Here is a 25,270-nt window from a genome sequence, read left to right as displayed (position 1 = left end):
GAAACACTTGCTTTGGGCTGGCATGGAGGAGGCCCAGGGCTCCCTCCCCAGAACTGCAAGTTGGTTGGGGGTGGAAGAATTTCCATGGAAGCATTCCTATCTAAAACACCGCACACAAGTTCTCCCTGGGGGCTGGAATGGTATCCACCCATGAGAGGGCATCCCAAGGATCACTGTGAGATGGTCACCCTGTTCTCACACATGGCCTTCCCTGAGCTCAGGGTCCAGTTTGGGGCCACCCTCTTCCACAGCCCATGTGTGCGTAAGGACAGGAAACACTCACTCCTTGGCTTCCTTCAAATCGGATGGATGGTCTCAGTGACACAGAATCCTACAAGAGAACAAAAGGGAAATCTTCAATGGACATAAAATCCGTATCTTTCCAGCCACACATGGCCAGAACACAAAGCGCATTCAGAGACCCAGAGGGTTTTGAAGGGTCAATAGGAGTTCCAACTGCCAGAGACAAAGTCACAGAAGCAGAACCTTGAGACATGGGCCCTAGAAGAGGAGGAAGTGCTTAGCGCACTGTGGCCTTTGGGGAGCAGATCACAGCCCTCAACCCAGGATGTGCTACCAATTACAAGATGCTCCAAACCATGAGCCCAACTGAGGTACACATCACCTGTGCCTCCTGCTGTTGGGGCGAGGAACCTGTCAAGTCCTTCAGAACCATGTCTGGGTAGTGGCTGCTACAGGAAACCTGCATTGAAGGGCTTCAGCCCAGAGCAGGATGACCACATTCCCAAGTCTCCAATCTGTTCCTGAGCCCACTGGGTCTAGGTCACCTTTTCTCAGGGATGTTGCTGTCTGCAGGTTTCTGCCCCCTCCATTTCTCCCCTAGACAAGGAGATGATGCATAGCTGCAGTGTCAATGACTCCATTGCAGGGCAGGCCTGGAGGCCGAGGGGGCACTGCACACTGGGCCAGAGCCAGAACCAGAGCTACCAACTGGCATGGCAGGAGCAGCCAGTCAAGGGGCAGGTGGGGTGGGGTGAGGTGGCCTGTGGTCCTACAATAAATAGCATACAATTATCCCTCAGGGTGGAGGCAGCAAAGGTCCCTTTGTCTGCAGAACCCCATGCCTTGGGCCCTCCAGCTCTTGCTCTCCAGCTGCTCACAACCAGGCCAGCTGCTCAGCCATGTCATAGAACACCCAGCATGCATGAGGGCGCTGTGCTGAAGACACAGGTGAGGCTCCCTGCAGAGAGGTCATGGCCACACCACAACCAATCTCCTATCCAGTGGTGGCATGTCCTCAGGGCCAATGACAGGTGCTGAGAAGACAAAGTCAGCCTGACAACCCACACCCTCTTCCAGGGCAGAACCACATACTCACATGCTGTATAGGGTGGTAGGGTTCTTTGATTTTGTGTGATGCTGGGCACACCAGTGCACACCTGTCACTGAATCAACCCCAGTACCACCGCACACTTTGGTGTGCTACACCAAGGACAGTGGGAGAATTTACAGCCAAAGCTCACACTTTTGAGATTTAAGGGCTAACAACTGGTGAAGCCATCCAAAAGCAGAATGTGACCTGGATGCGACCTTGGCTCCCATGCCACATGCTGTGTGAGTAAATCCCTCCTAAATCCTAGGAGGACTAGGTAGAGCCTGGAGTCATCTTTGGCTATATAGGAAGTTTAAGGCCAGCCTGGACTATGTGATACCCTGATTGAAAAAATAAATAGATAGATAGATAGATAGATAGACAGACAGATAGATAGATAAATAAATGAAACCCCTCACCAGTCATTTGTATGGGAGCCACCTCTGTGCACTGCTTGCCTGTGTAGATGTCTCTCTGGATTAGGGAGCCAAAGAGCAAGGGGAAGTGCCACTCATTATCCTTCCGCTTTTTTTTTTTTTTCAGGATTTGTACACATGCTTGGACTGTTACTGGGGCCGTATCTTACCATAAATGGAAAGACAGGTTAAAGAAAGCCTCTGAAAGACACAAGAGCCACTCAGAGCAAAGGTCAGGTGGCCTTGTGGCACTGGGCCTAGGAGGAGGAACAGCCTGGCCACATCCACCCCTAGGGCCAAGTTCTCTAGAGGTCAGTGCAGAAGCAGAATACATCCTCCATGACATGCATGGATAGAGGCTGGCTCTGAGAGTGCAGACACTCCCCTTGATCTGTAAACTTCCTGGCTGTTCGCTCTCCTACAGCTGTCTTGGAGACAGAAACAGAGTAGCCCAGGAGCTAAGCCTTCCTCAGACCTGGGAAGGCTGACCTCAAGTGGCTGTTCCCATGTGACCTGGCTGCTTTCACAAACCTGGGCTCCAAGCCAAACAGGCTGGGCTTTCATGTCAACAAGGAGTCTTCACTTAGAGGAAGAGGAGGGCCTGCTCAGCAGCCACCTGAGTGACCTACTCAGACCTGTCATTTGACTGTAGCTCCCACAGGGTTAGACAGGCATGAATGGAACAAGGTATGCATGGTGGTGCACCATTGGTGGGGAAAGCTGAGGAAGGATGGTGAGTCCCAGGTAAGCCTGGGTTGCAGGGCAAAACCTTGCCTCAAAAGCCAATAGTCTCTGGGCAAAGTGCCACAACCCACACCTGTCACGAGGTCACAGTGACCCACAGAGAAAAAATAGGTGTTCCACAACAAACCGAGGATCACAGCTGTTCACCGTGGCCTTGGCCTATTTGTCTGGCAGCTGAAGGCCCAATGGGTGAGTATCAGAAGACAGGTAACCAGGCTGAGTTACCCTGCCTGTCACTAGCCCAGCAGGTGGTCTTGTGTAGAAACCTAGGAGCCAGGCTGGAGTCCACTGTCCTGGACAGTGCAGCCAGACCATGTGAAGAACAGCAGGTGCCTCACATCAAAGCTAATCACAGGCTCAAAGGCCTTGAGAGTCCTGAGGAGTTAGGTTTCTCCAAGGATGTCCTGTGTTCTAAACCACCCACTCTTACCACATCCCATCAACCCTCCTGGTCCTGAAGGGACAACCTGGATTCTGTAGAAGCCCCGGCCCCTAGGCTGGTTTCAGTCAGAAGGGACATAGCTCTCTGGGATTCAGGCTGCTGAGTACCTAGGCAGCTCCGGCACCAATCCTATCCCAATCTGGGCAATGAGTGAAGGTTGCTAGTTTGGTGGCAAGAGAAGGCCATGCCTGTGTTTCCCCAGGGTCAGCATGCAGAACTTATGTTCCAGAAGTGGCCAATGTTGTACCTCCTGTTAGCATCCAGACTTGACAGTGTAGGAGTCACCAGGTGGTGCTGGTTTGGAAGGTCACGGAGAACAGATGAGGCTTGACAGACACTGTGTGGCAGGACAGGAGTCCCAGAAGAGAGCCTAAGCGTTTGTTGGGACAGTGCAGCCCAGTTGCAGCAGAGACTCCAGCATTGTGGAGATGACAGTACCATGGGAAGACCACCAAGGTCAGCAGCAGTGGGAGTGGAGCTGCTGGAGTCTGGGAGACTGTGTGGAGCTACAGGGCAGAGCCAGAAGTGACCCAAGACCCTTGGAGGAGCCCAGAAGATCTTGAGGGAATGCCAGACACTGGATACTGAGTTGTTGTTGTTATTGGTTTGTTTTGGTTTTGTTTGTTTTTCGAGACAAGGTTGCTCTGTAGCTCTGGCTGTCCTGGAACTCACTCTGTAGACCAGGCTGGCCTCGAACTCACAGAGCCAACCTCTGCCTCTAGAGTGCTGGGATTAAAGGCGTGTACTGCCAGGCTGGAGAGATGGCTCAGTGGTTAAGAGCATTGCCTGTGCTTTCAAAGGTCCTGAGTTCAATTCCCGGCAACCACATGGTGGCTCACAACCATCTCTAATGACGTCTGGTGCCCTCTTCTGGCCTGCAGACATACACACAAACAGAATATTGTATACATAATAAATAAATAAATAAATATTTTAAAAAAAAAAAGGTGTGTACTGCCGCCTGGCCAGATACTGAGTTATTTATACAGTAGGAGTTTGCTATGACTTTGATTTGATTGTGGCTGTGCCCTGGTTCTTCCCTCCTGAAGTAAGACTTTATTTCTGATTTTACAAAAGCCCACAGTTGAGGGACTTTGAATTTTAAAAGAATTTGGATTTTTAAACGAGACTGGCTATTTTAAAGAGACTAAACTTTTTAAAAAGATGTGGGACTTTTAAAATTGAGTGTTTATGGAAAGGTTATGACTTAACAGTCATGTGTCTGGATCTGTCAAGCTGACAAAGGGGCAATTGTGCCAGCTAGTTTTATGTCTATTTGACACAAGCTGGGGTCATCTGAAGAGGGAGCCTCAAATGAGAAAATGTCCCATGAGACTGGACTTTAGAAAAACCCATAGGGCATTTTCTTAATTAGTGATTGGTTTGGGAAGGCCCAGTCCATGGAGGTCCATACCCTGGGCTGGTAGTCCTGGGTTCTATGAGAAAGCAGGCTGAGCAAGCCATGGGGAGCAAGTTAGTAAGCAGCATAGCGTCTGTATCTGCTCCTGCCTCCAGAGCCCTGCCTATGTGAGTGAACAGTGATTCGGAAGTGTTAAGACAGCAGACTGTCCTGGCAGGGACCTGCCCTGCTATAGTCCAGGGTTGCTTTTCCATCTGATTGCTGCCTTCAAAGCCCCATAGTTTGTGGTACCACCTCCACAGCAAGAAATAAAGTCCCATGGGCACGTGTGACACTTCCTGAGATCTCAGCAACTTCTAGACTGGCTCTCAGTGCATGAGAAGCTATGTGGCTAAGGAGTCACCCTCCCTGGTCCTATCAGGTTAACAGGCTTGACTATGCACTGTGGGCAGGCAGCAGCAATGGTCATATTCTCCCAGCAGAGGGGATTGGTATGGCCACTGTGTTTGGCCGAGAGCACCAGCAGGGTCCACACTGAGAAGAGGCTGAGAGCTAGTTGACTTCAGATCCTATAGGCAGTGGCATGAGTGCCCTGGGCACTGACCCATTCTTGGATTCCCGGGACAGGGGATGGTAGTGGGAATAGGTGAGGCTAGTTCCAAGATACCCTTACCCCACCCCCAGGCCCCACACCTGTACCCCAAAGGCAAACATCAGGACACAGGGCCTGGAATCCTCTCCATCTCTAGAGAACATCTTGGGTTAGGCAACAGGAAATGTTTGTGCATGCCCTAAGGCAGGGGACAGTTTACAGAGTGTGGCTGAGGCTCAACTGACCACTGAGAGCTGGGGGTGGGGGGAAGGTGCTCACACTCAGCACCAGGGACGGTCCAGAGGGAAGCTAGCTAGCATCCTGACCCACCTTGGGAATTTTAGGGGAAGACAGACTGTGACCCTTTCACTGAGCAAAAGGACAGAGTGTTAGTGTCCAGGCTTCCTGGTGGCTGCCACAGGAAAATCATTGTGGATCATAGGCGAGATCCTGATTCACAAAGAAGGGAGGAGGGTGAAGGGGAAGGACAGGCAAAGGGGCTGGAATTCAACTGGTAGAGGATACACCTAGCAGGCATGAGGCCCTGGACTCCATCCCCAGCACCCCATAAACTAGGTTTGGTGGTGCACGCCTGTCCCAGCATTTGAGAGGCAGAGGCAAGAGATCAGGTCATCCTTGTCTATGTAGCAAGTTAGAAGACCAGATATGTGACAGATGGGTCATATCTAGAGCCAGACAAGGCTGGGTGAGGGTGGCAGAGCACACTGTGCCCTTTCCTGGAGCAAGAAGCTTCACAGCTTTTATGTCAACCCACCCACCCACATCCTACTCCTCATCCAGGACAGAAGACCAGGGAAAGGAGGGTGTGGATCCCTTCTTCTAGCATTCCTCTCAGAGGGAAGGCTGAAGGGGCTGAGCTCTAGCCAGAGACCTCCCCTTTCCAGTAAAGCCCAGCCTGTTGGGTAATGCTGCTAAGGAATTCTCCTCTGGCTTTCTGGCAGGATGAGTGTGGTCATGATGGGAACAGTGCCTCTGTGTGAATGACTAGAGCTTGGGAGCCAGGCCCACAGCTGTGGCGCTGTCACCTGAGCAGGTCAAACACAGCAGGCAAACTGCTGAGCCTGATGCACTTAGTGACCTCACTCATGGTAGGAACGTCTGTCTAACTCAAGGAGGGACCCAGCAAGCTCACAGTGTAACATCTTGAGGAAGACTCTTTTTGTTGTTTATTCCTAAACAGGGTTTCCCTGCATGGCCCTGGCTGTCCTCAAACACAGAGATCTACCTGCCTCTTAGAGGAAGACTCTTAAGGCTGTACCTGAAGATACAACCCAGTAGGGACCACCACCCACCTGCAGCCTTAGGCAGAAAAGCTCAAGCACTATGGCTACCCAGAGCCCAGTCCTGATGTCAAGCCTCCTCAAAGTCATTTTCTGTCCCCGCGAATGTGTCTTTTCTGAAGTGCCCATGGAGTCACACAGCACACGCGATCTGTGGTTGTGTAACAAATCCTCTGACCTGGAGCTCCTGGGTCAGTGTCACTGCATTGAAGTAGAGGCAGTCCCTTCTAGCATCCTTCCTGTGACTGTCACTTTACTTTCTGCCACCCTCTACAGGGACACTAGGTCCCCCCCCCCACTTTTTGACACAGTGTTTTTCTGTGTACCTCTGGCTCTCCTCGACCTCAGAGATCTGCCTGCTTCTGCCTCCTGGGTGCTGGGATTAAAGTGTGCACCACCACTGCCCGGCTGGAATTAAAGTGTGCACCACCACTGCCCGGCTGGAATTTCTTTTTCTTGTAAGCAGTTCTCACACATTTCTGGCTTGCCTCAGTTTACAATGTAGATGGGAATGACTCAGAACTGTTGGTCTTCTGCCCCTGTGCCTGAGTATGTGGTGCTGGACCAGGACTAGAGTTCTAAAGCTGGGTGCTGCAGTCTGTAGCTCTGTAAGGCTTTGCTGACCTGGAATTCACTACCTACCTACACCAGGGCAGCCTCTAGCATTCATCAATCCTCCTGCTTCTGTGTCTAGAGTGCCAAGAAGGCAGGTGTTTATCAACATACTCTAGCTTTTCTTTTTTCCTTTTTTGTTTTGCTTTTTCAAGACAGGGTTTCTCTGTGTAGTTCTGGCTGTCCTGGAACTTGCTCTGTAGACCAGGCTGGACTCTAACTCAGATATCCACCCGCCTTTGCCTCCTGAGAGCTGGGATTAAAGGGGTGCACCACCACACCCAGCTCTCCTTTTTGGTTTTTAAAGAGTTTTGCTATTTAACCATGGTGGGGCCAATCCCTTGATCCTCCTGCATCAGCTCCCACCTGCCGGGATGACAGTATGCCCGCCACCTTCAGCCATCTTTACATATATTACACACAAAGCCTAAGGACAGCACCAAGAGCTTAAGTGCTGGGCCCGCTGCCTCTAGGGCACCGATACCCACGTGGGTGACTCCTGTTCTGGGTGTCCTAACTTTCTTCTTTATTTTTTTCCTTGTTTCATTTTTAAAGAAGGGTCTCACGTTCCTCAAACTCCTGATTCATCTGCCTCCACCTCCCTGAGACGACAGGCATGTGCCAGCACCCCAGCTGTTTCTTTTTTTCTTTTGAGACAGGGTTTCTCTGCAGCTTTGGAGCCAGTCCTGAAACTAGCTCTTGTAGCAACTTGTACTTGTAGTTGGTCTCGAACTCACAGAGATCTGCCTGCCTCTGCCTCCCAAGTGCTGGAATTAAAGGCGTGCACCGCCACCGCCCAACCTCCCCAGCTGTTACTTAAAAAACAAACAAAAAAACAAACAAAAAAAAAAACAAAGACTATTTTTTGAAAAGCTTATTTTATTATGTTTTATCAGTATTTTGTGGTCCCTATTTAATTCTTTTTCTTTTTGAGACAGTGTCTCACTATGTGGCCCTGGCTGTCCTCATAGAAATCTGCCTGTATGTGTCACCACACTCTGCTGAAAAGCCATGTTTTCTAACAATTTCCCAAATAACCATCTACCTAACTCCCGGCAGGGGTTGTGCCCACCTCCAGAGCAGCTTTCTCAAACAGCCACACTTCCAGTCCACTAACCCCAACAATGTCATAGCCAGGACATTATCTAGATCTGCCTCCAAAGATGTTGCTAAGCATACAGAGCAGTGGCCTGTCTCACTCATAGGGTCCTACCACTCCCGGTGTAGGGTAGTACACTCATAGGGTGTCAGGGCAGTTCCTATGCTGCCCTGATGAGACCACAACCAATCAGCAGTCAATTCACACCCCCTTTAATTGAAAGGTCCACCCCCAATCTCGACCACAGGACAAGCCAGTAAAGACATGGATTGAATGAGGGTGTGGACATCCAGCCTCACAAGACAGCAAGTTCTGTTATCCCTGAACAACCCCAGCCTGGTCACCACACCATTTGATCTCACCCGGATGTTGCAACTCAACCCTATTCATGACCTGCATGCAACTTCAGAACTTTGCTAAACAACATATCACCTCCCAGCAGGCCTGTGCACTCAACCACAGCCCTTGACCTCCTTGGGATACCTCCCAGACTGACCTCCAGAGAGCTAGGGTCCCTGGGCCAACCCAAGGCCCCAGCTTGCTTCATCCTTCTGCACCTGCCCCTCCTCAAAAGCGAGTTCAAAGAGACTACCTACAAACACAATGGCAGGTACTAGTGCCCACCCGAGGTCTTTGGAGTATTCAGGCACAGAATTCCTTGAGCCTGAGTTCCTCAGTCAAATAGAGTCATGACCATTGCACACGAGTCACCTTCTCAGACTCATGGGCCTGTGCTGTCTGACAGGCTCAGCTACAGATGCTGCTGCCTCTGTCCCTTGCATGCTGCTGCCTCTGTCCCTTGCAAGGGACTTTGCCCACTGTACTCATGCTGTGACCTGCAGAGCCTGCATGAGCAGTGACATCAGTCGGGAGAAGAAGTGTATCAGAGGGACTATCCCAGGTTGCATGTACCCTATGTGTCCTATCTCAGGGTGACACACCCTGACCTCTGGCCAGTCTGTGCAGATGCTGATGCCAAGCATCTGCCTACTAGCATTTTGCTTCAAGAAGATGACTGACCCCAGCACAGAGAGCCACATAAAATGTCACAGAAGTCAAGCATTGGAGCACAACCAGCTCCTCAGTTGGCTGTGACAGAAGGGCCCATGGAGAAGCCTGAATGCAGGAGACACACTGTGACAGGTCATGCTGACAGAGTCTGCTCAGAGTGGGTGTGAGAGCTCAGGAAGGGAGCAGAGATGCACCCAGAACCCCTCACAAAGCAGGCTATGATCAGACCCAAAGTCAGCTAGGGCAAGCAAGCTCAACTTAAACATGAAGAAAGGCAGGTTCTTTGCTAAGACAGGGTATGAGGTAATGCTGTGACACCTGTCCCTGGGTCCCCAGCACTTACAAAGCTGTCTGTGGTGGCTGGCCATGGGGATGGCTGGGAGGACTGCAGGCTGGACTCCTCAGCTCTCTCTTAGCAGCTGTTTATCATCTGCCTTGAGACAAAAATGGGCTGATCTTCAAGGTAACAAGATAAGCATGAGATGGAGCGAGCTAGGCTCCTCTGCACAGAGCTCTCCAGTTGACAATCCCAGGAAATAGCCACTTTTGGGAAGTTTCTCAACAATTCTTTCGGGTCAGGAGATTACCGAGGAAGAGTAAGGAATGAATACATGCCTGTTAACCTGTGTGCGCAAGCCTCCATGTAACTCAAGCCTTCACTACCTCACATCTCAGATTCTGGCTCCCAAACCAGGCCCCAGTCTCCTCCAAGAGTTTTACAGGTGTCCTCTGCAGCACATCTGTCCTCAGTCCCAACGCCTGGACAGTGGCAAGCCTGGCCTTGCAGCTCTGAAGTGCCTGTACAGGGACACAGCCGGGAGGCCCATGTCCCTGTTTAGACTGTTTCTTGCAGCCATCTACCTGACTGACTCCCAGATTGTGGGCGACTTTGCCCTATCACAACATGGTGGGCACAAGTGCCAAAAGTCCATTCTAACATTTTTGATCCCTGGGCTAACAGCCTGGCATGGGGATCCCTAGGTGTGGCAAAACAGAGGTACACAATACTTAGCTGATCACACATATAGCCCTGCTGTCCTCTGACCCCTAGAAACCAGGTACAGTTGGGCCAGGGAGGAAACAGTCCTATGACCTGCTGGCTGGTTCTCAAAAAGCAGCCTTCCCTGTCCCAGGAATGTTTTAGAAACCAACTCAGACACAAATCTGTCATCCAGAACACCCAAGGCCCTCCCACCCACATACACTCTACACATGTGTGCACATGCAAACACATACACACAGAGACTGTGCACAGACACATCTACTTGCTTTCCCAACCCTGGGGTACAGCTGGACTCTGGTACACCACCTAGACACACTGGGGTCTCTGAAGAAGGAGGTGACCACAAGCTCCAGAATCTAGTACTGGCCTGAGCCCACACCGCAGCTCACCTCCTGCTGTTTCCCAGCACTAAGACAGAAAGGAGCAGCCCAGTGCATCGAAGTCTCTGGTTTGGCTGCCTGTAACTGGGTACTTCTCAGCCATTCTGGCTGTGGAGGAGATCCTAACAGAGTTAGCCAGGGAGGGCAGGGCCCTGTGAGAACACTAGTTCTGGGACGGTACCCATGAGCCTGGTACCTGGGACCACAGCAGATGCCTGGGTGTCACAGGACCCTCAAGGGAGAACTGAGTAAGAGGACCTGCCAAGGGTGAGGACAAACGGCAGGGTAGAGTGAAGTCTATAGGGGAAGGCAGTCCTCATCAATACTCCATAGGCTCCATCCTCAAGGGAATTGAGGCTCAGACAGTTCAACTGGTCTGAAGGCCCAAAACAGTGAAAACTGCAGAGACCAGGCCTGCGACAGCCAGGCACATTTCCTCCTCTTTCTGGAAGTAGCCATCTCCCTGGCTTGAGGCCGGCTTTGCTGAGCACTCCGTGCCTTGACCATGAGGGCAGACCAGGTGCCAACAGGAGGTGGCTTTCACTGAAGTCTATGACGCCACGTTTCTGCCCATGATGGTGAGAAGTCATAACATAACTGAGATAATGGCCAAAGCTACTGACACTGCAGAATGCCAGCAAGGATGTGGTGACAGGAAGCTCTCAGCACCACCATGTGTATGTGGCACGGCCACTGCAACAGGTAATATCTCATTAAGACAAATGGCAGGTGCTACTTTGAGGTCCCTGTGGTGGCCCACAAGTGACTCAGTTTCCCTCTGGAGTCCGTTCTGGCTTAAAAGTCATTTGAGTTTAGCTTTCCTGTTCTGCTTGCTCCAAATATCCTTGACAAAGTTCTGGTAAAGCTCATGGGAAAGAACACCTTATCTACTAAGATACAGGCTGGTGAATGCCAGCCGAGGGCACACAGATAGAAGAAATTGCTTGCTCAAGGACAGGAATGGCCTTATGGTTAGATACTGACTGACTGACTGTGTTTGAAAAGAGGCAGGCTCCGAGATAAACTCACGGCTGTGCAGAGTACACTGGCAGTCCCCCCATCCAGGTACCCTAGCTGACTTTGTTGGAGCAGGCACCGACAACTCCCCTACACTGCCTGGGAGTGCAGGTGCCCACACACAGAAGCACGGCAGCAGTCATGTGAGGTGTGGTGGAACACACCTAAGGTCCCTTCAGTCAGGAGGTGTGGTGGCACACACCTGAAGTCCCTTCAGTCAGGAGGCAGAGGTAGAAGGATCAGGAACTCAAGGCAAAGCCTTGGCTAGACAGCAAGCTAGAGGGCACTCTGGCTATGTTATCCCTGACCCTGCCTCAAGCAAACAAAACAAAAGCACAATCCAGGCCAGGGAGATGGCTCATTATGTAAATGCACGAACTACAAAGCCTGACTAGCTGAGTTCAAGCCTGGACCAGAGGAAGACATGGAGGACATCAGTAACCCCAGCGCTCCTATGTCCAGAAAAGCACAGACAGGAGAATTTCCTTGGAGTTAGTGGGTCAGCACACAGCAAGAGTGCCTGCCTCTGTAGGATAGAGGACACTCATAAAAGGTGTCCTCCTCTGTTCTGTTCTGTTCTGTTCTGAGACAAGGCTCACTGGGTAATGCTGACCAGGTGGACCTCAAACCTCGTACGTGCTGGGATTAAAGGCATGTGTCAAAAAGTGGAAAACACAGATATCCTTGGGTATGTGGGTTTTTGGGAGCAGATGAGTAAACTGTATTCTAATACAACAGGGTAGGCTGACCATAATGACACAGATCCAGTATCCCCAGTACATGGAAAGGAGTTCAAAGACTCTGCTTCAAAATTACCAAAACAAGGGGTTGGAGAGGTGGTTTAGTGTTAAGAACATTTACTGCTTTTGCAAAGGACTCAGGTTCTATTCCCAGCATCCACATGGAGGCCATCTGCAACTCCAGTTCTAGGAGTCCCAGCCCCTCTTCTGAGGTCTGAGGGCACTGGTGGACAGACACAAACTCAGGGCACACATGCATCAAATTACATAAACATTAAAAAAAATTAAAAAAAGCAAAAAGGATAAGCCAGAGTCGGAGACACACAGCTGTCACTCCAGCACTCGGGGAGGTGGAGATGGGAGCTCACGGCATCCTCCACAACACAGAGTTCAGGACGAGTTCGGGTATGGGAGCTGTTTCAAAAGCAACCAGCTGCTCCAACTGAATGAAGGGACAGAGGACAGATGGCATTCGGGGTAGGGAAATCTGCATTGCTGCAATGGTGGCGTCGACACTCTGCATTCATCAGATCTCATAGAAACAAGCACACATGGGCTTGCTTGTTTGAACATGATGGGTCCCTTCAGGCTCAGTGTTTTTGTACATCCTGTCCCTGCTGGTGCCACTGTGTTCAATGCAGAGTCACTAAGGAATGGGGCCTAGCTGGGGAAGCGGGAAAACTGGGGGCAGGCTTTCCTGTAGCCCAGCCCCACTGGCAGCCTGAGCTGTGTTTTCTATGTTGTCACAGTGTGAGCAACTACAGTGCCTGCCACCACACACCAAACCACTTCAGCCACAAGAAGAGTAACTCCTGCAGGGGCCAGCCCAGGAGTGGGACTGCTGTGAGAAGCAGGTAGGAAGGCTAGAGAAGGAAGTACATGGAACAGAGTGCCAGAAATCTAGTGAGCTTTCCCATCGCCTGTTCATGCTGCGCCCTGGCAATGCCTGTACACAGGCCTTCAAGGGTGTACCTAAAACTAACAAAAACTGGGCACAGCAGCCTTTAATCCCAGCCTGGTCTACAAAGTGAGTTCCATTCCAGTCAGAGCTGTACAGTGAGACCCACACTCAGCCAACAAACCAATTAGAATAAACTGGAAGAGGAAATTTCAAGCCGTGGGGTGGTTACTCCTCACTGCTCTCAGTCAGCCTGCAGGGAGTGCAGTGTGGAGGCAAAGGCAGATTTAAAGTGGACAAGGTGGCTTTGCACAAAGCACAGAGGGGCTGTGATTGCTCAAAGCTCAGTGCGAGTTTGACGTGGACTTGGCTTCAACACAACAGAGAAGCACCTTGCAGGCCAGCCCCACACCTAGACTCCTGGAGGAGCAGAGAACCCCTTTGCATGGAGCACGGAGGTCAAGTGAGGCCTCAGGACACAGGGATGCCAGGATGGTCAGGAACATAGGATGGTCAACTCGACAAAAACTAGAGTGATCTGGGAAAAGGGAATGTTACATGAGAAGTCAGCTCCATCAGACTGACCAGTATGCAAGTCTGGAGGCATAGCATGTTCTTGACTAATGATTCATGTAGGCAATGCCAGCAGGTGGTCATGGGCGGTGTAAGAAAGCAGACTAAGCAAACCAATAAACAGCATTCCTCCAAGGCCTTTGTTTCTGCTACTGTCTTGAGTTCCTGCCCCAACTGCCCTGACAACAGATGACAGCTACAAGCTAGAATAAACCCTTTCCTTTACAAGTTGCTTTTGGTCAGTTTTATCAAATCAAAAGAAAGCAAACTCACATAGATGTCCAGCAAGGAAAGCTGTAGGCACAAAGCAGAGCAGGCCCAAAAGCACTTGCCACAGGACATGGGGCTGCCCAAGTCTTCAAAGCCCAGAAGGCTCATGTAGGCCAGACTCACTATATAGGTGAAAGTGACCTTGAACTCTTGACCATCCATAACAACAGGCAGGGCACCATGTCTGGTTTTGGACCTCAGAGACTCAGCAGAGACTGACTTTTAAACAATGTTGAAACCTTTGTAACTGTAGGGATTGGGGTTGTGAGACCCGGATCAGTTTGTCATGAATGGTTCCCACAGGCTCATTTGTGGGCATACTCTTCCCCAGCCAGGGCTGCTGTTTGTGTGTATTTTCGGTGGAGGTGTGTATTTTCTGGTGGAGGAAGTGGGTCACTGAGAGCAGATTCTGAAGGGTACAGGCCAGCCCTGCTTCCTGTCTGCTACCACCATGTGACCTGCTTCAGGGTTCCCCAGCATGCTGGCTGTATGTCCTCAGGAGAAAGTCAGAAGATGTTTTGTTGGTGACAGAACAGTACTGCTGCAGTGCCATGTGAATGCAGGCTTATACTGTAACGCTGACAGGGTGGGGTGCTATGGAGATGAGAGAAAGGCCTCTCTTAACAGTCCACTCTATGTTGCTGTGAGATTAAAACTGCTCTAACGTATTGGGGGTGCTGAGGTTGCAGCTTGGTGGGCAGAGTGCTCACCAAGCCCATGTCTGGCCCTGGCTTCTGGCTCTCTCTCTCTCTCTCTCACACACACACACACACACACAGACTACACACCCCTCACTCAGCACTCAGGGGCTCAGTCAGGAAGATTAGGAGCTCATGCTCAGCCTCAGACTCCAAGGCAAGTCTGGCCTTTATATAAATAAAGACCTTAATTCTCAATATAAACACATTGTGTCCTCCAAACTTCTTACTCTCAGAACCAGCGAGAATGACCAAGCAGAACCATTACATGCTGTTTCTCAGAGATGATGAGGTCTGGGGTATGCAGACCCTGGGGAAGAAGCACCTGTGTGCCACACTGTACACCACTGAGTGTTATAACGACCTCTGTTGGGAAGGCAGAGCCTACCAGGACCAGGACAGGTTTCAAACAGCTCTAATGGGGCAGAATTTCTTTCCCCCACCTTGGGTATCAAGCAACCAAAAGGTCCCTATGCCGGTGTTCAGGACTAGCTGCCTCCTTCACCAGTAGGAAGGCTGTAGGAGAACAGCCAAGAGGTCCTTGTGCCAGTGTTCAGGACCAGTAGGAGGCTGCAGTAGAACAAGTTTCACACACACAGAAGCCCTGCTCACTCAACCTTGCCAAGTAGGAATGACACATGGCCTTAGAAGTAGCTGAGCTTAGAATGTCCCAGTCCAACATGTATGACCTCAATAAGATACTCAGGTTCATGTTCCAGGACAGCCAAGACTGCTAAAAAGAGAAACCCTGTCTCAAAACAACAACAACAACAACAACAACAACAACAAAAATACACACACACGCGCGCGCACACACTCAGCTTCTCTGTGTTTTGTCATAGAGAAGTAGAAATCTAACTCACTTGGAAACAGTGTGTGCAACAGCCCAGTGGCACACAAAACACTATATATATGCCAGCATGCACACACATACACACACACAGTCTTAGTTCCCTCAACTCCTGACTTGTTTTACTGAATGTTCCTATAAAATCCTCAAACAAAACAATACCTAATTTGATAAAGGGGCCTAGGTCAGCCCTGTAGATACCCCCCCCCACCCAAAAAAACAAAAACAAAGCCAAAAACCCAAGAGGGCTGGAGAGATGGTTCAGTGGTTAAGAGCACTGTTTATACTCTTCCAGAGGACTTGAATTCAATTCCCAGCACCCACATAGCAACTCACAGCTGTCTGTAACTCCAGTTCCAGGGGATCCAGCACCTTTACACAGACACACATTCAGGCAAAACACCAAAGCACATAAAATAAAAATAAATTAAAAAAAATAAAATCCGGACTGGAGAGATGGCTCAGAGGTTAAGAGAACTGACTGCTGTTCCGGAGGTCCTGAGTTCAATTCCCAGCAACCACATGATGGTTCACACCCATCTATAATGAGATCTGGTCCCCAGAACACTATATACATAATAAATAAATTAAAAACAAACAAACAAAAAACAAAAAGAAATCAGAAACTTTCCCTTACTTAATATGGAAATAAATTTAAAAAAAAATAAAATCCAACAACAAAAAAAAATCCATGTGCTGCTCACCCTGCTGCTCTCCAGCCAAGGTCACAGTGTTACCAAAGGGACAAGGGCCAGGAGGAAAAGTGCTGGCAAACTAAAAATCCCCACTGGCTGCTGATGGCCTCATCAGCAAGAAAGGAAGAGTGGGCTGGCTTTTCCCAAAACTGTCTCATGACCTAGAAATCACTCAGCAAGGTACAAAGTGCTGGGCAAGGCCATCAGGGAAGCTACTTGGGCTCTGACCTCTTGTCACCCAAAGCAGCAGACACAAAGATCAGTGCATATCTGGGAGGCACACAGAACTCAGGGTGAGGGCAGCAGGCACATTCCACCTGCTCTGTCAACTCTGCATGTCCTAACAATCTACACACCAAATAGCCAAACTCAAGGTAGGGAGGCCCACTTGTCCAGCATGAGCAGACAGAACCAGCTTTCCAAAACAGCGGCTCTCCCACCATCCATCCAGTTGACACAACAGAAGCCAGGTGCAAGGGGGTCACCTGAGCCATGATCACCTAAACACCAGTGGGAAGAAACATATGCATTCAGCATGAGTGAGGAGTGCACAGAAGCCACTGGAGACAAACCAGAGCCACGACAGATTCCACTCAGTGTCTGGCACAGGAGGAACCAGAGGGTGAAGGAGAAAAAGCCCTGGAGGTGCACCCAGAGAGAGAGGAGACAATTTAGATGGTCAGATCCATTGTGGCAACAGTAACCTGCTGCCCACTCAGTTCTCCTGCCCCCAAAGGGAAACCCCAACCCAGGCAAAAGGAAGCCCATCCATTGTATGTGCTTAGTGGTACATACACAGGATCCTAGCACAGGACAGAATGAGACAGAAGGATCCCACAAATAGCAGCCTGTGCTGTAAAGTAAGACCAAGTCTCAAAAAAGAGGTCCAGGAGATAGCTCAGTGTGTAAAGTGCTTGCTACACAAGTCAGACCCTAAGTTCAGCCCCCACACAATGGTGGAAGGGAACCAAGTCCCTTCTATGACTCCATAGTCCTTTGGCCTGAAAAGATGCTTATAGCATGTGTGACCCCCACCCCGTATATACATACATATGTATTTTCATTATGAAACCCTGCCTGGTCTGGAACTCATTATGTAGACCAGGCTGGCTTGAACTCACAGAGTGCCTCTACGAGGATTAAAGTGTGAGCTACCTTCCAGCTGGAAGAAAAGGCGTGCCACTGACTCTCCCAGGCCATGAGTGTGGTGACAGCTGTGTCTTCCAGTGTTTCCCTTCCATTTTACGAACTGACTTCCCATCAAATGTTTGGTGTGCCATCTAGGTAATTCAGGGACCAGGGACAGGTCAGTCCTGACCTGGCTCGAGCCACACGCCCCACACTCCTAACATAGGGCTTTCCTGTATTCAGACGTCCATTCTAAGAACAATGGGGCAAGCCTGTGGGCATTCCCAATGGGTACTATGACACCCTCGTCACCTTCACTAGCACACACCACATCATTTTAGCCTCCTGCTTGACCACAAGTAGCTAAGAGCCACAGTTGACCCAGGATAGCAGAGACAGGGACCGCAGTGGTCAGAAGCACCTCCTGTGGAGAGTGGGACTGTTGAACCAGGTGATGGCCACACCTCCTCTGGTCTAGACAGTGCAGCTTTGTCAGCTACATACCACCTCATTACCTCGGTCTTGAGTCAACCATGGGGTTCATCTGCCTCCCAAGGGAGACCAGGGACCTGGGCTTCAGAGCAAAGGCATTCTGCTTCAGAGCTATGTTCCCACTAAGCCACCCTTCAACTTCTAGGACATCAAAGGTCCACTAGCATGGGAACTGAAGGACTGGGACCTGGCGCTGGTCCTCAGGCTTAGCGTACCTCACAAATCTGGATCACAGATGCACGGTGGTAGGCAGATTCTACTGGTGCATGCCAGGCTGCTGCCCTGGTGTGGCCACACCTTAGATAAAGTACCTGGCCTGCAGGTTCCTGCTGTAGGTACCCTCTGGTCCTGAGAATGTCCTTAGGCTCCTAGTTACAGGCCACCTCACTCTAAACAGGTATCACACACCCTGACGGGAGAGGCATGTGACAAGAGGATGGGCACATCTGCAGCTCTCCTGAGCTTCAGGCACTGTCCTAGGAGACACAGTCATCCTCACTGGTCATCCCTGTCACCTCATTAGGCAGTCAGGTTTCCAATGTACTCACACAACAGAGGAGAATGGGAAGGAAAAGAGAGGGTGGAAACATTTGGGGTCCCAGGGCAGATAGTCATCAAAGCCACAACCTTGGGCAGTCCTCCTATGAAGACAGGAGTGGCCTCTGCCCCATGGCTATGGCAGTCGTGGCCAGGGCCCCTGCTCTGGAGGGATGGAGGGATGGAGGGATGGAGGGATGGAGGGATGGAAGGATGGAGGGTGACCTTCCTAGGTGAGAGAAAACAGGCATATTCCCCTGGGGGAAGTGCTGTGACAAAGGGAGAAAAGAGGGGACAGCAGGGAGGACCAGACCACAACCCTGGCCTGCTCAGTATAGCTGGCTTACTATCATGGGCAGCCCAACAGAGAAGCCTTGTCATCTGGGGTGGGAGGGGTGAGGGCCCTTGACCAGGGGTCTGGTCCCTCCCCTAAGGAAGCTGGGATCCTGAGACAGGCTAGCACAAGCCCCCACTGTCCCTTCCCCATCTCAAATGTCCCCTGAGCCAAGCACATTTCCCTGGAACAAGTGGTGGATGCCTCATGCCAACTCCAAAAATAGAGCCACGGGAAAAGAACACACTCTGCTAGCTGCAGCCTGTCCCTGCCCTCCGACAGCTCCCAGGGAGGTTTCCACCAGTCACACTATCCTGAGTGCTGGCCACCTGGAGACATGAGGACACGGACATATGGAAAACCAGGAGACTCCTGAAGTTCAACTCTCACAGACATTCACTCCCCTCAGCTGTCCAGGCTGCTGGAACCACCGGACAGCCACCCTGCAGACCACTAAACCTCCCCTATGGAGGCATCAGCCACTGGCAGAGAGTAGGGACTGCAGTCAGCGCCCAGAATGAGCCAACAGACAAGAGGCGAAGCTCCCTTACCCAGACTTCAAGGCTCCAGCCCACCAGGGACCAGGGTGGGGATGCATCTGCTTTTAAACAACAGAAGTTACACCCAGCTCACAGATACCCAGGTGTTCCCTAGGTCCCTCTGCAGCAGCATAGGCTTGTCACTGTCCTGCAGCATCTGTGGAGTAGCCCCCAATGAGCATGTTGGGGAAGCCGGATGTCATCCATGTAGACGATGTGATGTAGATGGACACTCTCTCCAGGTACCTACTGTTGACACGATTAACACCAGAACCCCGGGACTCTCTCCTCAGTCGGCACAACTGAGACCACAGCTTGGGGGTGAGGTCTACAGGGGAGGGCAGGGCCAACACTCCCAGCTTAATAGCCTATCCCATACATGATGTCGTGCTAAAACTTATCTACAAAGACAGGGCAGTGTGGCATGACCCCTTGGATTATGGCTTGGTTTAGAGCAACAATCACATGGTCAGGGTCCTCTCCATCTACTGAGCCAAGGGCAGCACAGAAGGCATTTCCCCACACAGCTGTGACAGCAGAGACTGTAAGGACCCTCTAGAAAACAGAGCAGTCCAGAGGAGGATACTGTCCTGGACCATCAGGATCCTGGGGACAAGTCTGCAGACAAGCCAAGCACAGGAGACACCTGGGGTCCTCTCCCAAGGGTGGGAACTGACTGGATATGACAGTGTCCTCATCATCTCAGACCCTTGCTGGAACCTGAAGTCATGCCAGGATGTGGGGAGACCACGAGGTCCATAGCAGGAAGCGTAATTTCCTTGAAAAACCGCTGTTCAAGAACAAGAAGGAAGGAGTCAGGAGTGGGGGTGGAGGTGGCACAGATGTGACCTAGCCACAGCAGAAGGACCTCAAGTTTTAGGGCAGCCTGAGCTACATACAGAAACTTTACCAAAACAAAACAAAACAAAACAAAAAAACAGAAAGAAGGGCTGGGCAGTGGTGGTGCACACCTTTAAATCCCAGCACTTGAGAAGTAGAGGCAAGTAGATCTCTGTGAGTTCGAAACCAGCCTGGTCTACAAAACGAGTTTCAGGACAGCTAGGAAGGACTGTTACACAGAGAAATGTTGTCTCACAAAAATAAAAATAAAATAAAAAACCAGAGGGGGGGTGCCTGGTGACCTGTGCTCAGTTCTTGGAACCCATGAAGAGGGAAGGAAAAGAACCAACTCACAAAGCAGTTCTTTGAGTTCCACATGTATGCCATGACATGTGTGTTGCCCATTCTCAAACCCATGGTAAGAAACTAGTGAGAGCCAGCTCTGGTGGGGCACGCCTTTAATCCAGTACCCAGGAGGCAGAGACAGGTGGATCTCTCTGAGTTCTGAGCCAGCCTGGTGTACACAGCAAGTTCCAGGGAGCCAAGACTACATAGAGAAGAGATCCTACTTCAAAAAACAAAAACAAACAAACAAACAAAAAAACAAAAAACAAAAGCAAACTTGTGAGAGAGAAGTAAGGGGCATGAAAGAGACAGAGACAGACGGGGGCGGGGGAGGGAGGGGGGGAACGCAAGGAGACCTTGAGTTACTGGGCCTGAAACTTGGCACAGCACTAGGAAGGGCAGTGAGGACTGTCTCAAAGCACAGCTCAGCTCCTGAACTGAGAGGCCTGCGCTGGGGTTTGCAGGGCAGAACAGTCATGCTACCCATGTGCACCTGCATACCTAGACACACCAGATAGAGGCCAGTAGCCAAAGAAAGCCACTCCAGAAACCCTCATCCTTCTGTCCTTCCCACTCACCTCAGCCAGCAACGGGGAGAGATGACACACAGGAAAGAAGGCAAGCGGGCCTGGGAGCCAAGGCTGCCCCACTTGTCTGACCCCCCAAAGTCCTGGAGCTCCTGGCTTCACAGTCTTGGGCCTGCTCCAGCCAGGAGAAATCACAGTTCCCCAAAGGCCACCTTTCCCAGTGCCCACTGCCAATCTCTAGCCAAGAGGACTGACAGAGCTGAATCTGCCTTCAAGCAGGTGCACTGCCAGGACCTGTGGCCCATCCTACTGCTGTAAGGCTTGGAGCTGTGAGGACTGAGGCCCCTCTTCCCCTCCGTGGGTTACAGGCCATTAAGGTTCTCCCCAAGCCTCCTCATCTTGTATCCCAAGGGTACTAATGGCTTGGCAGTGGTCACATCATCTAACTAATTCAGTGAGGCCACTCGGCACTTCCTCTCACTCAGCCCTCCAGAACAACAGCCCAAGCCAATCTCCTGTGGTAAAGGTACTTGCCTTCAAGTCTGACAATCTGAGTCTGCTCCTAGATCTACATGAAGATGGGAGAAGAGATTTCAGTGTTGTCCTGTCACACATTGCTGTGGACATGCGTACACATGCACGCATGAGCGCGCGTGCACACACACTTACTACTTCTAATAAAACCCAGGAAATGTGTAAGAGAGGGGGCTTACACTTAAGAGCAGTTAAGAGCATTGGCTACTCTTGCAGAGGACCTGGGTTCACTTCCCACCACCAATAGCAGGTGGCTCACAACTATCTCTAATTCCAGTTCCAGGGGATCCAAAGTGTCTGCATTCTGCTGACACCTGTAGATGTGTGTGTGACACACACACAATAACCCTTACTTACTGAAAAGATAAATCTAGCCAACCATGGTGTCACACACCTTTAATCCCAGCACTCGGGAGGCTGAGGCAGGTGGATCTCTGTGAGTTTCAGGTCAGCCTTGTTTACAGAGCGAGTTCTAGGACAGGCACCAAAGCTACACAGAGAAACTCTATCTCAAAAATACCCAAATAAATAAATAAAGATAAATCTAAAGGAAAATGGCAAAGATAGCCGTAGCTGTAGTGATATTTTATTTATGTTTTAATAGTTTGCCTAAAGATCAAAAGGGCACTAGAGGTCAGGCAGTGGGGACCTTTAATCCCAGGATTTGGGAAAGAGGCAGATGGATCTCTGTGATTTCAAGGCCACTCTGGGCTGCACAAGATCAATGCTAAAAACAAATCCAGGTAGTGATGGTTCACACCTTTAATCCTAGTACTAGGGAGTTTTGTGCCTTTAATCCTGGCACTAGTGGACTATAAAATGGGAGAAGTTTATTCTGTTTAGTCTGTGTCACCCAGCCTTGGTAGAGGTAAGACTTCTCTAGTGGCTTGGCTGCTTTGCTTTTCTGGTTTTCAAGTTGAAAGCCAATTTCTGTCTCTGGGTTTTTATTATTCGTGCTACACATCACAGTGGAACACCTGTCATTCAGTACTGGAGTGAGGGGAGCACATGCAAACTTGAGCCCACATACTGGGTTGTGCATGGCGGCACATGTCTAGCACTCAGGAGGCAAAGGCAAGGGGTTCTCTATGAGTTCAAGGCTATCCTGGTCTAATAATGAGTTCTAGGACAGTTTGGGCTTTGTAGAGAGTCCCTTTCTCAAAACAAACAAATAAAAATACAGCAAGCTGCCCAGGAAGTAGACAGTGAAGCATCTCACATGCCCAGGAGGAGATGATTGCGCACACTGTGAAAACAAACAGGGTTTCTCGGAAGTTTCTGGTGATCTCTTATGACCTGCAGCCTGCTCAGAGGGAGCCATGCAGGCACCCAAGGAGGTCCACATCCTGTTACCTGAATGATCTGTGGCATGGGCACAGAAGGAACAGCACTGGGCCCCTGCTTTTAGAGGGCAAAGTGCTAATAAGAGCAGGGCCATGTCTAATAGACAGGTACCATCTACTGCCCCCACAGACACCAAGGTCCCAGGGTGGCACAGTGGCTTTGAGGAACAGTAACCAGAAACTGTCCCTTAGCTTTTTAAGATGGAAAGGGCTTTGCCACACTCTCTCCAAGAATGTAGGATAGTCACTAGGGAAGAATTCAGCAGAACATATCAAGAGTCGCATTTCGGGGCTGGAGAGATGGCTCAGTGGTTAAGAGCACTGTCTGCTCTTCCAAAAGTCCTGAGTTCAATTCCTGGCAACCACATGGTGGCTCACAACCATCTGTAATGAGGTCTGGTGCCCTCTTCTGGCCTGCAGACATACACACAGAATATTGTATACATAATAAATAAATATTTTTTTTTATTAAAAAAAAGAGTAGCATTTCCAGCTGGGCAGTAGTGGTGCACACCTTTAATCTCAGCACTCAGGAGGCAGAGGCAGGCGGATTTCTGAGGTCAAGGCCAGCCTGGTCTACAGAGTGAGTTCCAGGACCAACAGGGCTACTACACAAAAAAACCCTGTCTCAAAAAAAAAACAAACAATAAAAAGAGACACAGAGAGAGAAAAGAGTGGCATCCCCATACTGAGCTTGGTCCTCCATGCAAAAAGACAGCCAGAAGAACTCCAGGAACTGCACCCGCATCTCTCCGAGTCCTGGGTGGGCTACTTCAAAGCCTGCTGCCAAATAAGGCTGGAGGTGTAGCCCAGAAGTCAATGAGGACTTCCAGGCACGTTCTCAGCATTTCCAGTCATACTTGCCCAGATTATGGTTTTCAAGGGACTCAGCATCGGGTGTCGGGGTCAGCACATGGTATTGGTGGTGACTGGCCCTGTCAGATGCAAGAGGTGCTGAGGCCCAGGCCGGGGCAACCAGGAGGACAGGCTGTTTCACAATGCCACACCCATTCAAACCGCCTTCAAACTGCACATATGGTGCTCACCAGATGACTGTGCATAATGATGCCCTGAATTCACTCCCTCGGACCTCTGTGGTGGAAGGAGAACACTCTTACAAGTTGTCCTCTGATTTACACACACACAAATAATGGCACACATGCACACGCAACAATAAAAAAAAAACTCTAATTGCAAACGTGTGGCAAAGGGCTTTTTTTTTTTTTTTTTTCTATTCCATGATAAGTACCTGACTGGCAAAATCCAGGCCCTAGGTTCCAGTTCCATAAAAAGAGAAAGAATGAAAGTGGCAAAGACAGAAACACAGGGATAGAGAGAGAAAAGAAAAAGGAGTGGGGGAAAGAGAGAAGGGAAAGAAAAAGAGAAGGCTGGCACACACCTGTCACCCCAGCACCAAGGAGGTAGAGCCAGGAAGAGGCAGCTCTGGGTCAGCCTGGCTCTAAGGGAGATAGCCACCTTCTCAGACATGCCTCATACACTTGTCCTCTGGCCCACTCCTGGAGTACTGTCCCAGCCCAGGCCCTGGAGCTTCTGCCTATGACCTCCTCTGGGCCTCGCTGCCTCCAGCTTGGCTCTCCCAGCTCACCGTACCTCTCCTGGGGACCACATGAGTGGCTCCCAGCACTGAGCCTCCTCCTCAAGAGATCACAGACTTATGACTTCATGGATCTTCCTAGGACACCACAGCAGGTATCCCCAGGATCACACACCACATCTAGCATACATGTCTGACCAAGGAATAGGGAGACCTGCTGCATACAAAGCGGTGGAGGGTGCAGAGATCAAAATGAAGAGCTTGAGAGGCTGGGGTATTCAGAGGTCACTATCTGCCTAGCATGCTCTAGAGCCTGGATTCCATCCCCAGGCTACAAAGAAGAACATGAGGGACTGGACAAACAGCTCAGCAGCTGAAAGTACCAGCTGCTCTTGCAGAGGATTCAGGTTCAGTTCCGAGCACCCTCACAGTGGCTCATAACCACCTGTAACTCCAGTTCCAGGAAATCTGATGCCCTCATGAAACACCAGGCATGAAAGTGTTATATAGATAGAAACAAGTGGTGTGGGAGGTCCATCTGTCTACTCAGCAGGGAGCTGCATGTCCCCTTGGCCAGGGAGACTCCTGCCTGCAGGATGTCATTAGAGCAAGGGCTATGACACTAAGTGTGGGACAGTTTCCTCAGGATGGCCTATTTGGACACCAGCTTTTCTTTTTATTGAACCATGACACAACAACGGGTGTGGTGGCAAACACCTGTCATCCAAGCACTTGGGAAGCAGAAGAGAGGGCCAGCTAGTGCTACATAACACCTGTCTAAGAAAAGAAAAAAAAAGAAAACAGACAAACTATCCACCTGCTACACACTAGTGTGAGGCCACCAAGGGAACGCAGAGCTGCACAAATCCATATATGTGACTCAGAGCACCCAGGTCAATCAGCAGGACCCCAGTGTGTGCCTTGTTAGCCCCATCTTGGGGTCTCCTGTGAGTCCGGTTTGGGCATCGGGACTAACAGAGTGGGGAAAAGTAGCCATGTTTTCCATGTTGGGTAGTTCCTCCTTCAAGGCCGCCAGGATGTCACAATCCTGGTGCGCTGTCA

At 50.5% G+C, this 25,270-nt stretch overlaps 1 protein-coding gene across 3 annotated transcripts in view; it reads right to left on the bottom strand.

Moving 5' to 3' along the window:
- Ell (elongation factor for RNA polymerase II) overlaps positions 1-25,270 on the bottom strand; it is a 49,232-nt gene that overhangs the window by 19,856 nt on the left and 4,106 nt on the right. For 2 of the 3 annotated variants that reach the window (XM_087900769.1, XM_087900768.1), the window contains exon 2: positions 284-331. The exons of the other annotated variant lie outside the window; for it this stretch is intronic. In XM_087900769.1, the coding sequence (XP_087756895.1) occupies positions 284-331 (48 nt within the window). The remainder of the gene's footprint in view (positions 1-283; positions 332-25,270) is intronic. 3 annotated transcript variants of the gene reach the window in all.

This window comes from Myodes glareolus, chromosome 23 (genome assembly GCF_982192425.1).
Source record: "Myodes glareolus chromosome 23, mMyoGla1.1, whole genome shotgun sequence".
NCBI lineage: Eukaryota > Metazoa > Chordata > Mammalia > Rodentia > Cricetidae > Myodes > Myodes glareolus.
This window is presented reverse-complemented; position numbering and strand designations above follow the sequence as displayed.